This window comes from Globicephala melas, chromosome 8, assembly GCF_963455315.2.
Source record: "Globicephala melas chromosome 8, mGloMel1.2, whole genome shotgun sequence".
NCBI lineage: Eukaryota > Metazoa > Chordata > Mammalia > Artiodactyla > Delphinidae > Globicephala > Globicephala melas.
Genome location: NC_083321.1, coordinates 33,955,802 through 33,977,204, shown reverse-complemented (window position 1 = coordinate 33,977,204; position 21,403 = coordinate 33,955,802). Strand labels below are relative to the sequence as shown.

Here is a 21,403-nt window from a genome sequence, read left to right as displayed (position 1 = left end):
AGCATTTGTGTCATGTTTAGTAAAGAAAAGACTGACGTTGACTCAGGTTCTAATTTGTTTGGTAGATTTTCCTCAAGGGAAAAATTTTCTGAATTTTAGAATTATTATTTGAATCCAAAATCACCTTACCTTTAAGTGGATATTTAGGGAAGAGAAACAATATTTTCATACACAATGCTTTGTATTCTCCAAGGCTGAGAAAATAAAGTCAAAATTTATTGTAAAATCTTGTGAACAGATAGAAGCGTATAGATTCATTTCCTTATCACATTTTAAGATTTTTACATACTTGCTTTATTTTGAAAATAATATTACAAAACATACAGTGAGAAATATACAGCCTCCTGTGAAAACAGGTTTAAAATGTATAACATTCCCTTTTCTGATTATAAAAGTATTACATATCGAATAAAAATATATTAAAAAGAGGATAATAAAAAATCATAAATAACATAATCACCCAGAAACACCTTTATTGACAAGTTGGTGAATGTCCAATTAGTCCTATACATGCTACATAGAATTTTATCTTGGAAGACTTTTTTAACACAAAATTTTAAAGATTTTTAGAATTTGCTTGAAAGATGTATATTTCCTTTTTCAAAAACAGTGAAAAACAACACAGCAAGACCAGTTTTCCACCTACAGGCATTGTATACCCATTCTCCCTTCCCTATAGATCATTTAATAATAGAACAAGATTTCCCTTGAGTGAGATACTGGGGACAGAGTCCTTTCCCTCTAGGTGTAAAAGAAACTCATTTTGGAAAGTGTTTGCCATCAGCATTGTGGGTGGAACTAGAGCAGAGGAACTGAAGTGTGTGGAGACAGTTCCTCTAGAGAGAAGGGCTTCTGGTTACACTTCCTGGCAGATTTCTCAATGAAAAACAAATGATAATTTGGCTTCTCCATTTCATGGATTAAGCAAAAGCAGCCCTACTCTTGGTCAGAATACAGATTCTTGGTCCTTTTTCTTGTCCTATTCTAAGTATGCTTGCTGTCCTGCTCAATGAGGAGAGAAGGTGGGAGAGTAGCGGCGAAAGGAAACTGGGTCTCAGGGAGACCTCTTGCATCATTTTTTTCTTTTGCCTTTCCTTAAAGGGCTAATGCACATCCTGGGCCAGAGAATTTAGTCAAATCCATGGAGGGCTTTAGAGTGGGGAATCAAAGGAAGATTCCTCACAAAATCTGTAATGTTTAAGATGAGAACATTTAATACAGTGATAAGAAGGTATTGGAGGCAAATTAATTTTGTCTTTAAACAATAAAGAGCATAGGGCTTACAGTAACTCAAAAATTTATGAACGTGAAATTGCTAAAAAAACTATCTTTATCTTGCATTTAGAGAGTGATGAGGAACCTGGTCAAGTATTTAGTGGGAGAAACAACACAATTTTTACAAAGGCATAACCAAAGAGGTTCAGATTTACCAAAGGAAGTTTGGTCAACACTATATTTTTAATGGATGATATTGTATTCACAAAGACTCTTCTTGCCTCTGTCTAGGTGGCAATATTATTTAAGCCCTATTTAAAAAATTTCCCTGTTCTGCTTCTGTCCTCCTGACTTCCCAACTCTGCTTTAATTATTTATGTAACACTATTGCCAGCTATCATACCGCTATTTTTCTTTCTGATCTATAACTAAGAAATAACTGCCTTCCTACAATAAAATGTAAGCTCCATGAGTGCAAGCAGTTTTGTCCTTGTTATTTACACTGCTCTATCCAAAGAGACCCTGACCCATAATAGATACTTGTGGAATAAATGAAATAAACATCACAAAGTGTTTTGCACCTTTTACAAAAGGCAATATTACATAGTGGTTAAGATACAGGATCTAAAGCCAAATGGCATGGGTTCAGACTTCTGAATGTATTACTTAATAACTGAATGACTTAAAACATTATTTAACATCTCTGAGCCTCAGTTTGCATTTCTGTAAAAGGGAGCTAATCAAACTATCTACCTGATATGAGTATCATGACAGCTAATTAAGAGAATATGTGTAAAGTTCTTAGATATGCCTGGCACTCAATAATTGTTGGCTGTTATCATTTATTTTCAATCACATCTTAATTCAGAAAAAATTGAAAGAAAAAACCTCTTGTGATCACTCGATATCACTTGTGTTTAAATTTGCTGTAAGTATTAGTAATGCAAAAAGATTATTTCTATTGTGATAAAAATACCTCTTTTCACATGTCAGATTTCTGCCTTTAAAATTATTTTCCCATACACACTTCACAATTAAACTTATTGTTCACTGAAAATGTCATAAGTCTCATTTGAAGGCTTGTAAAGGGCTGTCTTAAAAAATTACTTATAGCCAAGAGTGTAGAGAGTGCTAGTATTTCAGTGCATGCAATCTTTGAATTCTGGCCAGGCATTATAAATGTGCTTAGAGAAATCCATTTAAGTTTGAGGTTAGTCTTCTCTGATGAAAATTAAAGATTATTTCCCCCACCCCTATCCTTTATTCAAAGAGGGTTCAGTTCCAAGTGCAACATTTTACCTTTTCAGGTATTTCTTGAGTTTCTAACTTGACTTTCGTTAAAGAGAAAACAGTTCTTTATTCAGATAAGAGACTGAGGATCACATGTATGTGTAGCATATAGTGAACTCCCTATAACAGAAAGAACCCATATTAGACCTGGACAGGGCTCATCTAATCCAATCCTCTCACTTTATCCACCGGGAAAGGAAATGGAGAATCAGGGAGGCAGTGACTGGCTCAAAGTCACAAAGAGATTGTGACTAAAACTCAGGTGTCCAGTAATACATGACCACAGGCTCTCTCTATGTTGAAATGTATCATCCCTGCCTCATATTATTTGCTTTATGGCAAAGTTCACTTTCAGTAGCAAGCTGAGCCCTCTGCTCTCTGAATGAGTGCCTGCAATCTATCATGTCCCAAATCCAGGACAGAAATCCACGAATTAGAGAGAGAAGGCTTTAGCAGGCCCAAGGGATTCTTAGATTTTCGTGGCAGGAGAAACATACTGTATTTTTGTGTGTGTACTGGCTCCCAAATTATTTGGCCATAACCTGAGTGCTTCTGTTCTTTTCCCTGCAAAAGGCAAAATCCAAACTTGATAAATACTTAGACAAATAGTGTGATTTTTCTGGAGGAAAAAACGTGGTATTTGGAACTTTTTCTCCTGATGCAGCCCTTTGGGAGTTTGAGCTTCTAGAAGATTGAAGAGGTTTGAGCGTGACTGGGATAGCTTAAAACTTTTGTCTGCAAGAAAGAAGAGGTTCTTCCTTGCAATTTTGATTGATACAGCTCAGTTTGTACTACTGATATAAAAAAGAGAAGATTTATACTTAAAAATGAACAAATTTTAATACATGGATTATAGAACTGTTTACTAATGTGCATTTGCATTTATGTAAGTGGAGTTTGATATACTTTAGGTAAATATATGGCTTGCCTGATTATGAAAATGTGAGAATGATCTTTAGGAAGATGAACAAAGATATTTTAAACACATCTTCATATTTTAAGTCCAGAAAGAAATAATTTTACTGGTGTTATTCTGTCATTTTTCTTTCACAGAAATAAAATAATGAAGATGGGCTTTATATATAGTAATAAGCATTGGAAATAGACTCTTAAGTCTCATCACCAAACACTGTCTCCCTCTCCCTCTCTCCCTCTCTCCCTCTCTCCCTCTCTCCCTCTCTCCCTCTCTCCCTCTCTCTCCTATCATCTTTTTTCCTCTACACTTACTTATCCATTGTAACGTGGATTGCAAGCAGGGGTTTCTTAACACTTCCAGTGAGAAATATTTGCAAATTCCTTTTGGTGAGAAAATAATTCAGATTATTTTCATAAAGCCTGCTGCAAGAGACCACCATCCTGCTATGATGGAATTGGTTTATAGTCCTCCAGTCTTTCAGGGCCAGAGGTGACTATCTCTATTTCACTCATCTAGCTGCCTATCAAACATCTAGCCATCTTCCCATTGTGGGCTCTATAGGTTAGGTATCTGGGGCAATGCAGAAGAGGCCTTCTTTTCTTCTGACAAAAGAAAATACCCTTTCCAGGAGATGAATAGATGTATCTGGGAGGAGGGGTCCCTAAGGGCTTGCACGTGGTTTGCTGACACACGCTTCTCTCTCCTTCCATTCTCCTCTCCTCCCACCCTTACTAGGTCTGCCTTCCCCTGCGGCTGCCACAGCCTACTACTGCAGTGCAGAAGCAGCCTCTGGGGGGAGGGACGTGATTTTGAGGGAGGAGAGAGTCAGGTGGGCAGCTGGTAGAATGATTCTCCCGCTGCCATATGCCACTGTTGGGGCTGTCTAATTTCTCTGTCATGAGTGATGAAGTCATTTTTACAACATAATGAGGTACCAAGGGACCCAGAGGGCTGGCTTGTGCTTGTGTATTCCTTTTTTAATTTGGGAATGGGGGCATCAGATGTGACAAAGGGAGGCACTGGAGTCCTGATTTGATTAGATTAAATCCATTAAACAGCCTGAATCAGTCTATTCCTGCAGACCCTCTAGAAGAGGATTAGTGCCACACCTGGGGTGAGGAACACTAGATCCCTGTTAAGTGACAAGCCCCTACGCAAATGGAAACTGATTGATTGATTCCGGGAAAATAGATATCATCTGTAGAAATGACAAGTCACCAGTGTTCCTGTCACATCTTCCGGGCAAATCCTTGTCGGGTGGGCTTGATATGTGAGGTTGTTTGTGGCTATGGGTCATAGAAAGAGAAGATGACTGGGAATTTCACAGCTAACTCACTCTGGGTCACAATGAATGTTAATCATCAGGCAGGGCGTGATGCCGGTTCTCAGCAACTGCATTTGCTTTTCCAAACATTTCTGTATCAGGGATACTATATGCCTCTCAATTCTGGCAATCCGTTTGGTAATATAGAAACTCCTCTCCCTCTCTCTATCTTCTCTCTCTCTCTCCGTCTCTCTATCTTCTCTCTCTCTCTCTCTCTCTCACACACACACACACACACACACTTCTTTTCCCTTTTTTGTCTTACAGTGTGAAATGATTATATTATATGGAGTGTACGTATGTGTGTGTGTGTGTGTATATAACAAGCAGAAAAGAAACAAGTAAAATGAGGTTTTAACTTGAAAATAAGCAAATTGAATTCATCTTAGTATGTCATTTGCTGCAAGAGAAATCATGAGGAAAACAACAATTTTAAGTAGCTTTCAAGTGGTTTATCGTTTTGAAAATCAATCTTAATAAGCAAATGGCTCTTATTTCATTTCACAGAAATTGTAACGATGTTCTTTGAGACATTTAGAGCACCCATCAGTTTCTAATCCTGTTCTTCAGGCACAGAAAAGTTAAGATTTTTCATATTTAGTTTGCACATTTCTTTGCTTTTCTTTCTCAACCCAGTTACTTACTTATGTTTGCACCAGGAGTGGGTTTTCAAGGTAGCACTTTAGCTGCCAGTTATAAGGAGAAGGGCTTTAAACAGAATAAAATATCATTTTAGTTGAGATTCATCTTATTACTTGGAACTTCAAGTTCAGCAATATTTATCTAATTACTAATTAGATAGTTTGACTATTTGTTCAGCAAAAGCAATATATTAGTTTCATTTATTGCTAAAAAATTCGTGTAATTTGCTAGAATTTTCACTGATGGTTTATTTTTATATATGGTATTAACATAAATATAAGTACACTGATATAAATATACTGCCTGATATTACATATACTGATATAAATACTGCCTGATATTATAGATAACCTAGATTTACAAGCCAGAAAATCAAAAATTTATTTAAAAATGGAAAAATATTTATTTGGGGGAATTTATTTCTAAAAAAGTTTTTTAATATAAAATATAATATTTCTTTATTTTTCTTCACATTATTCACCTTTATTTGGAAGAAGCAGTGATCAGACCTTATGTGAGTTTCTTAACTGAAATGGATTATAAAGCAAAAAACAAAAAAAATGGAAAGCCCAGGCTATAAATCAGAAATTGGATTAATTTTACAAATGTGTAATTGGTTAATTATACTGAATAGAGTCTTAAATGTCTATTCTATAATCACCAATTCATTAAAACATTCTCAGATAAACTACATTATTATTTGATATGTTTTAAAGTTTAACATTTAACCTATGGCGAGGCATTGAAAAATGCACCTGAAAAAATCCACAGTGGAATTTCAAAAGACACAAAGATTGTAAAAATGAATCTGAAAAACAGCACAAATTTTCTCTTTGAGCCTCCTGACGTCAAGCAGTAGCATGACTGTTTAATTTATATGATGGAGTAGAGGACAGCCTTCTCCTAATCCATAGTTAAAAAGAGTCCAGAAATCTAGCTTTTAGATTAAAATGGGGAAAAATAGAAAGCCAGCTCCATTGCATGGAAACACAGAAGAGACACTCTAATTATGTGAAATGGAAAGGGGTGAGTGAATATCAGAAGAGCTTTTCAATCAATGTGAAGTAGATCATTGAGGTATAAAATTTCTACCTCACCCTAAACAGTACATTTGTATTGGGGGTGGGAAGAGAGAGGATATGAAATATAAATTGTCTTCATAATTGCCTTAGTTTTCCATTTCAGGAGGCAGATGCAATTAGAATTAAATAGAATAATAAATATATGTATCACTAAACTTTTTATACATATCATCATTCTTCCTTATAGCAACTCTATAAGGCAGACATTATTATACTTGTTTTACTGATGAGAGAACTGAACAGAGAATAGCAGAGTTATTTTCCCAAAGATCACTATCTGGTAAGAGGAAGATCTGGCATATGAACCCCAGTATGTCTGATTTCAAATGATGTGCTTCTTTACTAAATATATTTTTCCTATTGGATAGATTTGTGTGTATGTTCTTTAAAAAAATCTATTTTATAGTCTCTTTTAAAAAATTACTATATTACTTAGTGCTGGGCTAGGTCCATAGGAAAGAGCAGCACAGCTGTGGAATAATTTAAAATATCTATTTATTTGCATGGTTTTGATTTTTAGACAAGTCTTTTGATAAACTTGAAAAACAGGTAATGCTGGGTAATATTTTCAGGGCAATATTGCTGTGAAATGTAATTGTGTGTCAGAGACTGGTGCTAGGGAAAATAAAACTCACATGAATATTAAATGTTTCTTAGTATGTAATCTATTTCCTTCTGTTGAGTTATCAAAAATATATTCAATGCTTATATTTGTTTTTGTAACATCAAGCCAAACAAAAATCATGACTATCAAGCATAATACAACATACACAACTATGTTAAATATTGATAAATGGAGAGATTCTTTAAGAGAACAATATATCACCTCTGAAGCACCTAGTTTAATTTTGAAAGCAGAGCTTCAAAGACAGTGGTTTCAAAAGCTAATGAGGATGTTGTGCTGAACAGAAAGTGTAATGGCAGTTGGTTTCAGGAGATTCCACAATGTTGTCTGGAAGACTTAAGGATGAGGCCAGACTGGGTCATGTACTTGAACTCAGCAACTATTTCAAGTGAGGATTTATCCACAGGAGTACTCTAAATTCTGTAGTCCATAGCTACCATCCTATAGTTATTCTATGAGAGTAACTCAGCTTCCTAGATTGTTAGGATACCCAGAACAGCAGTTTGTCCCCATTAAAAACTCGAGAACAAATAAATGGTCAATTGATTTTAAGGCTATTGGGATAAAGAAAGCTCAAAGAAAAAAATACCTGTTATCACCTACGTATATCTCAGGAAGGGAAGATTTCATTTCCCTCGATTTAAAATCTTTATAAAAAAGTAACTGGTGATCATTTCTTAAGAGCATGCCACAAGCAAAGTATTCTGCTACCATCAAGGAGTTTGAAGAAATGAAAGACCTAGACTGTGCCCTCCAAGAGACACAGATAACGTGGGGGATGGAGGAACACATGATATCTTGGGTTAAGTCTTATAAAAATGATCTACAGTGCTTTAGGAATATCTGAGAGAGGCAATTAGCTGGAAAAGAAAGGCATGCGTGCGTGTATGGTGGGTAGGTATTGGGGGCAAGTCTGTGGGGATTCCAAGACAAGTAAAATTGATCTGAAGAAGGCTGTCAATTTTTGTTTGTTTGTTTCCTGTCAGGTATTTTAGATGGACTGTTGAGGCACAGATTGAGAGGCTGACGCATTTTAATCAATTCTATATGCCCTCAGAATGGGAGCTAGAATTCATGCACTTTAAGCTTCTAGAATTTCAGGATAATACAGAATGACTTTGAATCCATGGTCACAGAAATAGCATTATTAATTAGGGCAAAAACATTCTGGAAGAAAAAGACAGAGAATAAAACTTCTCTGAAAACTCTGTTGAATGTTAGGGAATTTCTATATTATGATAACTGATACTATAAACTACTTACTGTTAACCAGATACTGTCTCCTTTCATAAGTGATTTATTTAATCTTCATGATAATCCCTTGAATTATGAAGACATATTATCTCCATTTTACAAATGGAGAGGTAAGGCTTAGAGAACTCAAGTATTAACAACTTGCACAAGGTCAGACATAGTAAGAAATTAGAGTTGGAAATTGAATTCGTACAGTGTAACCATAGAACGTGTATTCTTAACTAATGTTATGTCATGCTGTTCATATGCCCCCAAGAAAAATATGGCAGCTGCTCGGTCAATTTGGTTAATGAAGACAATCAAAACCAGGTCAAAGAACTTCACTTTGGGTCTTGATCAAATGATCTAATTATGATTTGTGTTTTATAAGGGACATTGTCCTTTTCAGCAGGTGTTTCCTTTCCACCCATGCTGCTCCCCTCTATAATAAAAGGTAAGGCTCTTACTTCAGCTGTGGTGACAAGCTCTGTTCTCTCTGGGCCTGTCCCTTGCCCCAGATCTGTCTCTTCTGTGATGGCTGGGGGAATATCTAGCATAGTACTGCTAAATCAATGATTCTAATATCAGGAAAAGCGACATCAGCCTCACCAGGGAACTTGTTAGAAATGCAAATTCTCAGGCACCGTGCAAACCTAGGGAATCAGAAGCTCTGGCACCCAGCACTCCGTGTTTGAACAAGCTTCCTAAGGTGTTGATCATACGTGAGGAACTCTGGAAATCATAGTGCTGACCTAGGTTATATCCTAGAACTTCTTTTCCATACTCAGTTTTACTATTTCTTCCACTTCTTTTGTGAAGCTTAGATTTTGTTCATAAAAAGACAACCCTCCTGAAATGGGCCTCTCCATTTAACTACTTACTTCAAAGCCAACTACTAGGTATAAATTAAATAAGTTACAAGCATGTAAGTACAGCACAGAGACTATAGGCATTATTTTATAATAACTTTGTATGGAGTTTAATCTATAAAAATATTGAATCACTATGTTGTACACCTAGAACTAATATAATGTTGTAAGTCAACTATACTAAACAAACAAACAAACAAACAAACCATAGGAAGGATAGAGTAGAATTCTGCTCTCACTCCCCACTGCTTTGACAATCCATCTTTCAATAATGTTTTGGTCTTTCAGAGCTTTTGTTATTTTATCTGTTGCTGCTGGCACTATTGGTGCTAGTATTAGTTCTGCCCCTATTAAAGTGCAATAGAGCTTAGTGGTTAAATACCTAGGATCTACAATCAGACTGAGTCATTATAAACCATAGTTCCCCACTTAATGTCTATATGACCTTAGCAATGTATTTAACTCACTGGGACTTGGTTATTTTATCTGTGAAATAAGAATAGTAGTGGTGGCCCTCTAATATAGTTGTTAGATTAAAATGAGAATTTAGAATAGTGTCTGGCACACACTAGCGTAACACCATTGGCTATGATTATTTCTACTTGACTGACTCACATTTATGGATTTATTTTTATGTGCCAGGCACCAGACTAAGCCTTTTAGGTATATTATTTCATTTAGCCTCACAGCAATCCTATGAAATATAATAGATTAATATAATCATTGAACAACTAATACCTCTTAAATGATTAGGATATGCCAGACATTCTTCTGGGTGCTTAATTTGTAATAACTCATAGGTTCTGTAAATATCCATGTTTTGTAGATGAGGAATGAAGCATAGATAGTAAAATAAACTGTTCAAGATCACTCAACTAATAAGTAACAGAAATGGGCTTTGAATCCCAGATGTCTGGCCTAGTAACCATGCTCTAGACCATTACACAGCACTGCCCTTTTTATAGACAAGGAATCAGAAGCCTAGAGAGATTAAGTAACTTTCCAGTCACATAGTTATTAAGCAATAAAGCTAAAGTTTTACAAAAATTTCTGTACAATATTTATGTCATCTTCTTTTTCTTTACCAACTTTATTGACCTTGGCCCCTTTACTCCCCTGCAAGCCTTCATCTTACTTGAACTTACATGCATGCTGGTCACCTTCTGTCTCCCTGACTTCATAGTTTCCTCTCTTCTCAATTTCAGTAAGCTTCATACTTACTTGACTTTAGGGGCATAATTGATTTCCCTCTATGATCACCCTAAACTCCATCATCTCCAAGATGTCATGGACTTATGGTCTCTTCTCTTGCCTTCCTTATCCTATCTACATTTCATCAAACCCTCTTCACAACTTCCCTTTTCATCACCTCACTCCTGACGTTCTTACTTCTACTCACGTGTACTACTGTGTCCAGCCATTTCCAATACTGCCCTAGTTTTTGGTATGTAATTTAATCTCTTCTATGTTTCAAAACTTTGCTGATCCATTTCCTCTTTGGAATTTCTTCATTCATTTTTAGATTAATCTTCCAAAGCCCAACTTTAAAGTTTCCTCCTGATGGACTTGTTTCCTGGTCACCCCAGCTGGAATGGACTTTTCTCTCCTTTGCTTTCCATTTGTACTCTTGTTTTGGCCTTTGGCATATGTTGTCTCTTGGCCACTTGTCTTTCTTTTTTTTTTCTATTACACCAAGGACATCCTTGCCTTTTTCTAGCTGCCTAGTTGCATCATGTAGATGAAAGAGCGCAGATTTACAGATTTCCGTATCTGACAGTTCTGGATTCAAATAGCTCTATTGCTTGCTTTTTTCTTGCACAGTCTGTCTCTATTCTCTGATTTATAAAATGAAAAGAAAGTGTAACTCAGAGAGTTGTTGTGAGGATTAAGTGAATTAATGTAGGTGGAGAAAGTATAGTAAGTGCTCCGTAAACTGTAGCTCCCTTCTCCTCCACACAGTACCTTAAATATAGTCTCACAGAGGTTTGGAGTGTGAATGCATAAATGAGTGTTGAATGAAGTGGCTGCTTCAGTTTGGGCTGTATGTAGTACATCAAGAAAAACTATAAAGTCTTCCCATATTGGCCAAGAATTTTGATAATCATAATTTTAATAACTTGGCTGTTGATTTGGATATCATTTTCATGAAATTAGAAAAGAAGACTAGGTTCTGAAAATTTCGATGGATCGTATTCTTAAATAGTTAGAAAAAAGTCAATCCATTTATTTATTTATTTATTTATGGCTGTGTTGGGTCTTCGTTTCTGTGCGAGGGCTTTCTCTAGTTGCGGCGAGCAGGGGCCACTCTTCGTCGCGGTGCGCGGGCCTCTTACTATCGCGGCCTCTTTTATTGTAGAGCACGGGCTCCAGACGCGCAGGCTCAGTAGTTGTGACTCATGGGCCTAGTTGCTCCGCGGCATGTGGGATCTTCCCAGACCAGGGCTCGAACCCGTGTCCCCTGCATTGGCAGGCAGATTCTCAACCACTGCGCCACCAGGGAAGCCCAGTCAATCTATTTTTATGATGCAATGGCCACTAATAATGAAAATGGATTGTTAAACAGATTAAGAAAGGTAAAAGTAGGAAGCATTTAGAAATGTCACAGATTATATAATTGGAAACTATATTCAGGGTAAGAGTGGAAAATAAACATCTAAAGTGATCTATTGACATTTTATCTCAGGAATAGTAGTGTGATTTCAAGTAGCTTTGTGAAGATGATTATTTAAATTTATGGTTAGAATACTGAAACACATTACTAACTACATATTATGTGCATAATTAGGTATAAATCCCAGTGGCAAAACCCACTGACTTTGGAATCAGACTAGATTTGAAACAAGGCTCCTCTACCTAGAGCTGGTTAACAACTTGGGCAAGTGATTTCACTTATCTCAGGTTTAGTTTCTTCATCTATAAGATGGGTGTATTAATAATGCCCATGTCATTAGGTTGTTAGATGGTTGTGGGTTTTATGGCATGTGAAATGTTCATGTCCTGTCTAGCAAGTTAAATAAGCACTTATTAAATTTAGCTCTGACTATAGTATGAGTTGAGTAACAAATAGTTCATAATTGATTCAGCTCTACTAGCAGGTGATTTTATCCCCCAAGGGATATTTTGCAATTGCTGGAGACATTTTTGGTTGTCACAACTTGGAGGCATGTGCTACCGGCATATAGTGCATAAAGGTCAGGGGTGCTGTTAACATGATACAATGCACAGGACTACATCCCACAGCAAAGAATTAACCATCCTAAAATATCAATGTGTGGAGGTTGAGAAACCTTGAGCTAAAGAATGGGTAAAATTCATCTCTCTCTAGTTTATCTAGAGATAGCAGTATTTTAAACTCTTTCAAATAGGGAGAAAGAAACTGATGATTAAAAGCTATATTCATAGAAAATAAACATCATGCATCATTCTTTCAAAATAAGTACAGTATTAGAAAAGACATATGTTAGATAAACCTGGATTTTAAAAAGTACAGTTTTTTTTTGTTGTTGTTTTTATTTTTTTTGTAAAACTTAGCATGCAAAATTAGCACCTGGACTACTTATTAGAACAGATTTCCAGGCTTCACTCCTAGCACATTCTGGTTTGGAAAGTCTGGAGTGAGAAATCTGCATTTTTAATAGCACTCCAGGGAATTCTAATGCAGCTGGTTCATAGATGACAGTTTGAAGGAATTCTTCCAAAGGGCTGAATGGGGTGGATGCATAACTCATATAGACAATTTTGAAAATCCTTTAGCACCATGTAGCTCTGGTTCTCTTTATCCTTGATGTCTTAAGCAGCCCCAGTCTCATTATTATCAAGCATAATAAGCAAAATGGGATGGATCTACAGAAAGATACTCTCAACACTGGTTTTTCAGTATCAAGACAGCCTACCCATATGCCCAGAACTCCTGTGTCATCTGCACTTTCTGCCTTCATCCTCTCTGTTGTACATGTTCAACATTCAAACTCCCAGAACAGGGGGAAAATATGTTTTCCTCATTGGGCTTTGGGATCAGGTACCATTTACCACTATGTCCAGGAAACTTGCTACATACATTTCCTTCTATCTAGTTCCTCTCAGCCTTAAAGGAAACCTCCAAAGTGTTCTGGGGTTTGCACACAAGAACATGCGTATTTCAGTCTTAAAAGAGGTGAAAATTCCTTTAACTTGAAAGTAATCAAGCATGAAAATACATTTTAAATCAATTTAAATAACAATTTTGGATTTTTATTTTATAAAGACAGGTTATGGGATTTTTGCATTTATTTTCTAAAAAATAAATCCATATTTGGCAGAAGTTTAATATCACTGCATGTGTGGCATTTTAATGAGAATAATCATTTCTAGGAATAGAAAGTTTCTATTTTGTGCTCAACATTTAGGAAATAAGTTATTCTTTGACTCAAACTCAAAGATACCTATTTAGCAAACAGCACAGAGGAAGAATGGAACAGAATATTCACCTCCTGAGTGACTAGTTACCTCTGAAGAAAAGCCATTGAGGACAGGTACATATTAGGCTACATCAAGTAAATAAATGTATTTGGCCCAGTCTATGATTCATAGAAAAAGAGCTGATCCACTTCAGCCCTTCATAAAGCCATTTCTCAAATTTCAGGAGCAAATTAATAATGATCAAGACCCCTTTCAGAAACTCATGTCTTTAACAGTTACATTTCAATGGGCCCTTGGAAAAATGAGAGCTTCTATGAGGCAACCAATCTTGACTGAATCCAAGGCTCAAAGTTTGACTTGAAAAAACTTGCACAGAACACACAGCTTAGCTCATTAGATATAATGTGTCCCCAAATTTCTTTGCCAGAAAATATTTCTAAATTTGCCCAGTTAAGGGGATGTTTTTCTTGCTTGGTATTAGCATTATGGAAGATTTTTCGGTTGATGATGGAATGGAATTTTTACTTGCAGATGGATAAAAGTGTTAGCAACTTTGAATTGTTGTTTATATGTATGCAAGGGCAGGTGTGCCTCAGACAGAATCCCACCACCTACCCATCTACGCAAAAAGACAGACAAACCTGAGATAGATATATTAAGTGATCATGATTTCTATTATAAACATGTCCTGAGGGAGCTGATCATGAGATTTGTTTCATAAAATTTTATGAATGGAATCATATTTACCATACTTCATGGTATCACATGAGTTACAATTCCATTTAGGCATTTATTATTTCTTCAACAACTCTTCAGTGAGTATCTACTATGTATCAGGCACTGTGCTATGCATTAGAGATACAAAAGTGTATCTAAAAAACAAGCTCTTGCCCTTAAGCACCTTACATTGTAGACTGATATATAGACCAAAAACATATACAATGATTAATTATCTATTTGCAATTTGTAATTAGGTCTGTGAAGAAAGTGAAAAAATTAAGTATAACCAGATTTATTGGGTCCTTCTTTTATTTCTTGTGCTTCAAATGATATAGCAATGCAAGGTAGTCCAAGTATCTATTTGCAGTGGCTAGCCAATCAAGTTCAGAACATTCTTATTCTTTTAGAATAAAACAGTCTACCTTAAAATTGCTTGCAATTAACCTTGATCTGAGAAATGTAGATCTATTAATTCCTTTTATTTTTCAGGGTTTTTGGAGCTGCCATACTTCTTACCTCTACCCTGAATATGCTAATCCCATCAGCAGCCAGAGTGCATTATGGGTGTGTCATCTTTGTTAGGATACTGCAGGGACTTGTTGAGGTATGCAACTACAGGATGACATCATTTTAAGGTTGGCATGCTAGTAAGAATCAGAAGATTATCTTTGTTTTGATCTACAAATAAATATATTTTATTAGGTTGTGTCTACAGAGTGCTAAAAAAATTGGAAAATTAGAAATCAGATGTCTTTAAATGATGACAAACTACAACTGTGACAGCTTACCCCACTTCTCTAGAATTTAGTGGTGTTAAAGAAATGTCTAGTGACTATTTGATTTAAAAAAAAAACAACAGGCACTTTTGTTAATGTGCTGTGATAAAAATTTTGAGTCCATCCTCTGCTGGTGATAACCTTGAATTAATACCTTTGGAGAGTTTTATAACAAGTCCCTGTTGGCTTTAAATCACGATCTGAGTTTTCACTAAAACATTTCATTGAATGTATACTTTTGGCGTCTAACTCTAATGATTGACTTTTGCTCCATCAGCCTGTAGCCTTTGAAAGAACATCATTTAAAAACTTGAGAATGGCGTACCTGTTGCCCCTTCTCTTTCCATGAAGTATGGTGGGAGTAGACAAGCCAGATAAAGTGTTAAGGCACTGAAAACAATTTCCTGTCTCTCCATAAAGAAAAAAGAAATGATAGGATCAAGATAACAGAAAAAGAATATTTTTAAGGTTTTAAGTTCTAGACACTAATTTCAGGAAGTATGACCTTCAAGGATCTAAGCGTCACCATCCTCTGTAGGGATTCCTTATAGTTAGGAATAACTGAGTTTAACGCCTCACAAAAATGTGTCTCAAATTACTCTAACTGTTCAGAATTGCAGATGAACTGAGTAATAGAGGATCTTTTCTTTGGCCTTAATCAGAAGAAACTTGAGGTAGCAGGAAGTCTTGAAGGGTGGGAAGAATTTGAACAGTTGACTAAAAAAGAGGCCATGTCTTACCTGGTCTGGGCTGAAAGTTTTTAAAATGGAATTTCATGGAATGAGCAAAGAAAGGCCCATGAGTGGCAGCTTTCCCTAAGACCTTGCACCCATTCTAAGGAAACAGCATTGCATCAGAGAAGTGAATGTACTTATTTTACAATGATCCTGCATCCTAAATGGTGATGGATATCTTCTCCCATCATAGGGCGTCACCTACCCAGCATGTCATGGGATATGGAGCAAATGGGCCCCTCCTCTAGAGAGGAGTAGACTGGCAACCACCTCCTTTTGTGGTGAGTATTATGTGCAGATATAGTTATGGCCGGCAAAAGCTTAGGAACAACTTTGATAAGAGTTGGAAGTTGGTAAAGCTCACCTGTAAAACCATTTGTGGTGTGTCTGTATGTATACGTGAGGAAAGGTTTTTGACCCACCATTTCAATTTCTGTAATTATTATTAGTCTCCTCAAATCCTCTATTCCTTCTTACATTTTGTATTTTATAGTAGTTTGTTCATTTCATCTGGTTTTCAAATATACTCATGAATAATTTTTATTATAGTCTTTTAAATGTTTTTTTAAATTATAGTATTGTATTGTTTTTATATATCTGACTTGGGTAAGTAGGTAATATTCACTTGTGTAGTCTTGTACTCCTAAGGCTAAGTACATAGACATATGTATGTGTTTGGATGTGCATGGGTGTGAGTGCACACACACCCAAGTGTGCAAGGGTGTGTTTGTGTGATCCAACCAAGAAACATGAAATGAAGTCAAGAATTTTATTGATTTCACTTACCTTCCTCCCATTTTCTCTTCTACTTTAGGTTCCTATGCTGGAGCTGTGATTGCAATGCCTTTAGCTGGCATTCTTGTACAGTATACTGGCTGGTCTTCAGTATTCTATGTCTATGGTATGTTGCATTTCTATACAATAGAGTTAAAAGAAATGTGCATAAACTAAAACAGTAAGATAGATCAGTGACTATATTGTGTTTGCTAATTATTATTTTTTCATGAAGATTCCTTTCCTTTTATTCTGAGAAGATCAAGGAAAATGTTTTATCTCTGTGATTTTCTCTACACTGTTATTTTTTGTTTTTCAAAGCAACCACATTGCTGATGGAAACTTTGTAATGTATGGTATGTGTTGTCCTTGATTATGAAATAATTAAATTAGCTCTTGATTCAAAGCTGATTAGGAGGAAGAAGCTGGGCAGCACCCACTTCTCTTTTTCGGCTCCTGCTTTTTTGGGCATTTCCCTAATCCTGCTTCCTCAAGACTCAATAGGGGTAGAAAGCTGAAAGGTGATATTAGCGCTAATGCAAAAATTCAGTTTTGTGATGAACTATTAGCAGTCAGCTGCAGCAGCAGCACATTTTAGTCCATATTTCCCCAGAATTAAAGAAGATTAAGTGGAAAAAACTGACACGAAACCCAAAGTCCAAACTCCCCTTCTGTTCACTTTCTAACCAGAACCTGGAAGCATAGTACTTGAAAGTATCCCTGTAGTGTCTCTCTAAGAGATTCTTTTTTAATAAAAAGGAAAGAAGAAATATAAGAGATCTGGATTCCAACTGATGTTGTCACTGATTAATACCATTTTTGAACATGGGCAGAAGAATCTGAAAGATTAATGAAGTCATGGTGAGCAGAACAGGACCTGGCTGCTTCCAAATTTGCTATGATCCATTCTAATTTTGAAATGTTCTCATTAAAGCAAGTTCTTGTATTTGCAGAATGTTGTTAAATGTACTTTATGGTAGGGTCTCTTATCCTGGTTCAAAAGCCATGGTTGGTTCCCACTAGCTATCTATTTTACATTTGGTAGTGTATATGTGTCAGTGCTACTCTCTCACTTCGGGAAGCAACTGCATAGCACAGGGACATCAGCTCGGTGCTTTGTGACCACCTAGAGGGGTGGGATAGGGAGGGTGGGAGGGAGACTCAAGAGGGAGGGGGTATGGGGATGTATGTATACATATAGCTGATTCACTTTGTTATACAGCAGAAACGAACACAACATTGTAAAGCAATTATACTCCAATAAAGATGTTAAAAAAAAAAAGCCGTGGTTGGGTTTTGGATTCATGAATGCCCTAAATGGTAAGCCATACATGTACTTGTACATATTTTTGTGTTCTAGGGAGATCTTTTTATCAGATTTTAATCCATACCTTTTGTTTGACTTTTTTAAAAGCCCATGATTCAAAGAGGTTTAAAGCACTTACTTATAGGGTATATATTACAAGTTGGTATTGCCATCCATTAAATTCTCTGATTTGTGCCTTAGTCCATTACTTAATTGAAGATGTGATGTGACTTTAGAGTAAGAATATTAATTTCCACAGAGGACTCATGACAACCAACCTCATTATTTCAAGTTATATCTCAATATTTATCATTGAATGCTACAAAGTTTAAATATCAATCTGAAAATGTCATATAATTGTACTTGTTTACTTGCTGTGTGTAACAAAAATTTGGTCTTTGAGCCACACATTCAATATTCATATTTTAAAAATTAATGAGATAAGACCCATATGGCAGCTTAAGTTAAAAAAATATAATGCATATATAGCAATTAGCAGAGTGTCTGGCATTTTAGATGTATTCAGTTAGTGGAAATGATAATTATTACTAAATTACAAGAGTTCTCATTTATTGAGTGCTTATTTTGTGCCATCCTCTGTGCTAGTTGTTTTATGTATTACCTCCTTTAACTTCTGTTTGCAACAATCTTATAAAAAAAAGGAATTATTTCATAGCGGAGATTTTCAGGGATTTAGTTACTGATTAGAAGATGTAGCTAATGAGTGACACAGCCAGGATTCTCATCTGGGAAGAGCCATACTCCATAACTGCTACACTATACCAAATTTTCATACACCATCTGATTCCAAATAGTGTTTGCTGTCATGTTCAGTAATTAAAAGGGCACAGCACATCAGAAGTTATGGTATTCAGGAACACTTGGAGATTGAACAGTCAAAAAAAAACCCAAAACAGTATTATAGAGGTCAGGGGCATTTATATTGTTACCCAGGGGGGAAATAGAACAGCATGAGGCAGAAATGAAATGGCCAGTTGCTGGGAAACCAGAATAAATTATGTGAAAGTTTTCTATTATTAATGCTTCAGATTTATATTGCACAATAAGGGTATATTTTAATGGTGAGAGTGCTATATAAAGGGATGAAAAAGAACTTGCAGTAGTATATTTATTATATTGGAATTCATAACTTTCATCTGCCCAAACAATGATCAATAGGCAATAGTATGTGCTGTGGTATACAGTCACATAAACTGCTGAATGTTATCACATTAATTACAGAAGCCCATTTTTCATGTATAATAGTTATTCAGGCTAAAATATTCTTCTAGATTTTATTTAATAGTCTGTTTACTAGATCTGGAAGTGCTAACAGGAGAGGGAAACAAGCATTTCTTTTCCCTGGAAATGCAGACCACTGGCACATATTAAAGACAGACAAAAATAAAAGGATTCACTCCTAGAGAAATTTTTTGAGGACAGGATTTTTGTCTTGTTTATCATATTTCTCTCACTCAGCAGAGTGCCTGGAAGAGTAGCTTCTCAGTAAATCTTTGTTGGTTGTATGAACATGTTCCAAACTACACCATTCAATAATTGTTTATTGTGAATTTCCTGTGTATCCACATTATTTAATAGTGACAAAGAGATAAAACTACAGGACCAATTTTCAGGATGCTTGAAGTCTGGTGGCAAAAGACAAGCAAAGATGGCTAGATTCATTTGGAGAAACATAAGCTTGAATTCATATTCTATGGAATATCACAAGATTATTGTAGTTTTATTCCAGTAAATGACTGTTAAATGGAAGTATTTATGATGGCTTTTCCTTTTGAACTTTTGCTTTCAGGAAGCTTTGGAATGATCTGGTACATGTTTTGGCTTTTGGTGTCTTATGAGAGTCCTGCAAAGCATCCTACTATTACAGATGAAGAACGTAGGTACATAGAAGAAAGCATTGGAGAGAGTGCAAATCTTTTAGGTGCAATGGAAGTAAGAACTTTATTATGGTGTATATTCCTATTCTTGTTCTCCATCTCACCTCCCTTTGACCAACAAGATTATTTTATGAGTCCCTATTCAACAAAACTAATTTGGTATCAATCATGATTGTTTTCTTTACTCCATGCATATTCCCTGATTTAGAAATTATTGCTACTTCCTCCATCTATGATTTATTTTCTTTTCCTTATCTTTTCTTATGCATCTTCAAATTTCAACTGAATTATAGCTATGACTGTAAACCTCAACAAGTTTTTAAAAACAGTTCAACATAGCTTATAATTGAAACAAATTCAACCAATATTTGTTAAATTTAGATTATAGGAAATGTCAAATCACCTAACACAGTCATGAAAAGGGCTAGTTTTGTTCATTGAATATTCTAAATCTAAGTTTTATACATGTGTATTTCTATGTGATTTAGTAAGCATTAGTAAGCATTAGCATGCCAACCATAGGTAGCTAACCTGAAAAGTATTCTTAATATAATATAACCATTTTATTGATAAAATGTTACCAATTTTTTAGGACTACTATATGAAGATCAAGTATTATAAAGATAATGTTGTGAAGCCTTTTTCTGATTATGATTTAGTTTCTTGGGCAGGATTTGCTGATGTAGAGAGAAATGCAGTTGTATATCAGTAAGTAAATATTTTAGCACACATATTAATACATCATAAATAGTAATTCATGAATAGCCATCTGATGCTACAAAAAAGAAAAGAAAAGAAAACTGTTAAGCAAAAGTAATGTATTTAGACAGGTTCAGTAATTCAGCACCTAATCAGTAGCTCAATTTCTTTAGGCTAAGAGTTGGAAGTTACTCTGGCTGAGGAAGTTACATTGGCTGAGGAACCAATGCCCCTCATGCATTATGCTTCTCCTCTTTCTTTTAAAGGCTTCTCTCCAATTTCAACTCTATTTTATTTCAGCTCTGATTCTCTACTTCATTTATTAGGGAAGGCCTGTCTTTGACATCTCATCCTAGGTAAAAAAAAGGTCTGTCACCCATTGTTGCTGAGGGTATCTTGGCCTTTAATGAATAAGAAAAATGCCATATTGGATATCATTCAGAAGTCAAACCAGTACTTAAAAAAAATCTTACATTATAATTGTTCCATTAGCTAAATAGAGTGGCATTAGAACGTGCCCCTCCTGTTTCTTTCTGTAAAGAGACTGGTCATTTCTTTCTAATGGTAGCTACTCAAGAAGCAAGTGGTGATGTGCGGGGTGGTGTGGATGTTGGCAGTAAGCTCTGGTGCCCACCAGCTCCAGTTGCTCTGAATGGAATCTAAACATAGACTAATCTATGGTGAGTTCAGTACTTTGCTTCAATTTCTAGTCAAAAATAGTCTGATTGGCCCATATCTTTAGTGATCAAATATACTTCTTTTATTTACCAGTTCTCGAGAGGTTGTGTGTCCAGGTCAGGCATAAATTTTTTAAAACAATAAGAAATTTAGTCTAATTGAAAACCAATTTCTGGAAATGAGCCAAAAAGGAATAATTGGTAGATTGATAAAACAGTATAGAT

At 35.7% G+C, this 21,403-nt stretch overlaps 1 protein-coding gene across 1 annotated transcript in view; it reads left to right on the top strand.

Moving 5' to 3' along the window:
* SLC17A6 (solute carrier family 17 member 6) overlaps nucleotides 1-21,403 on the top strand; it is a 38,351-nt gene that overhangs the window by 7,388 nt on the left and 9,560 nt on the right. Inside the window, exons 4-7 of the mRNA XM_030864948.2 lie at nucleotides 14,804-14,918; nucleotides 16,018-16,105; nucleotides 16,639-16,725; nucleotides 19,715-19,857. Of these exons, the coding sequence (XP_030720808.1) occupies nucleotides 14,804-14,918; nucleotides 16,018-16,105; nucleotides 16,639-16,725; nucleotides 19,715-19,857 (433 nt within the window). The remainder of the gene's footprint in view (nucleotides 1-14,803; nucleotides 14,919-16,017; nucleotides 16,106-16,638; nucleotides 16,726-19,714; nucleotides 19,858-21,403) is intronic.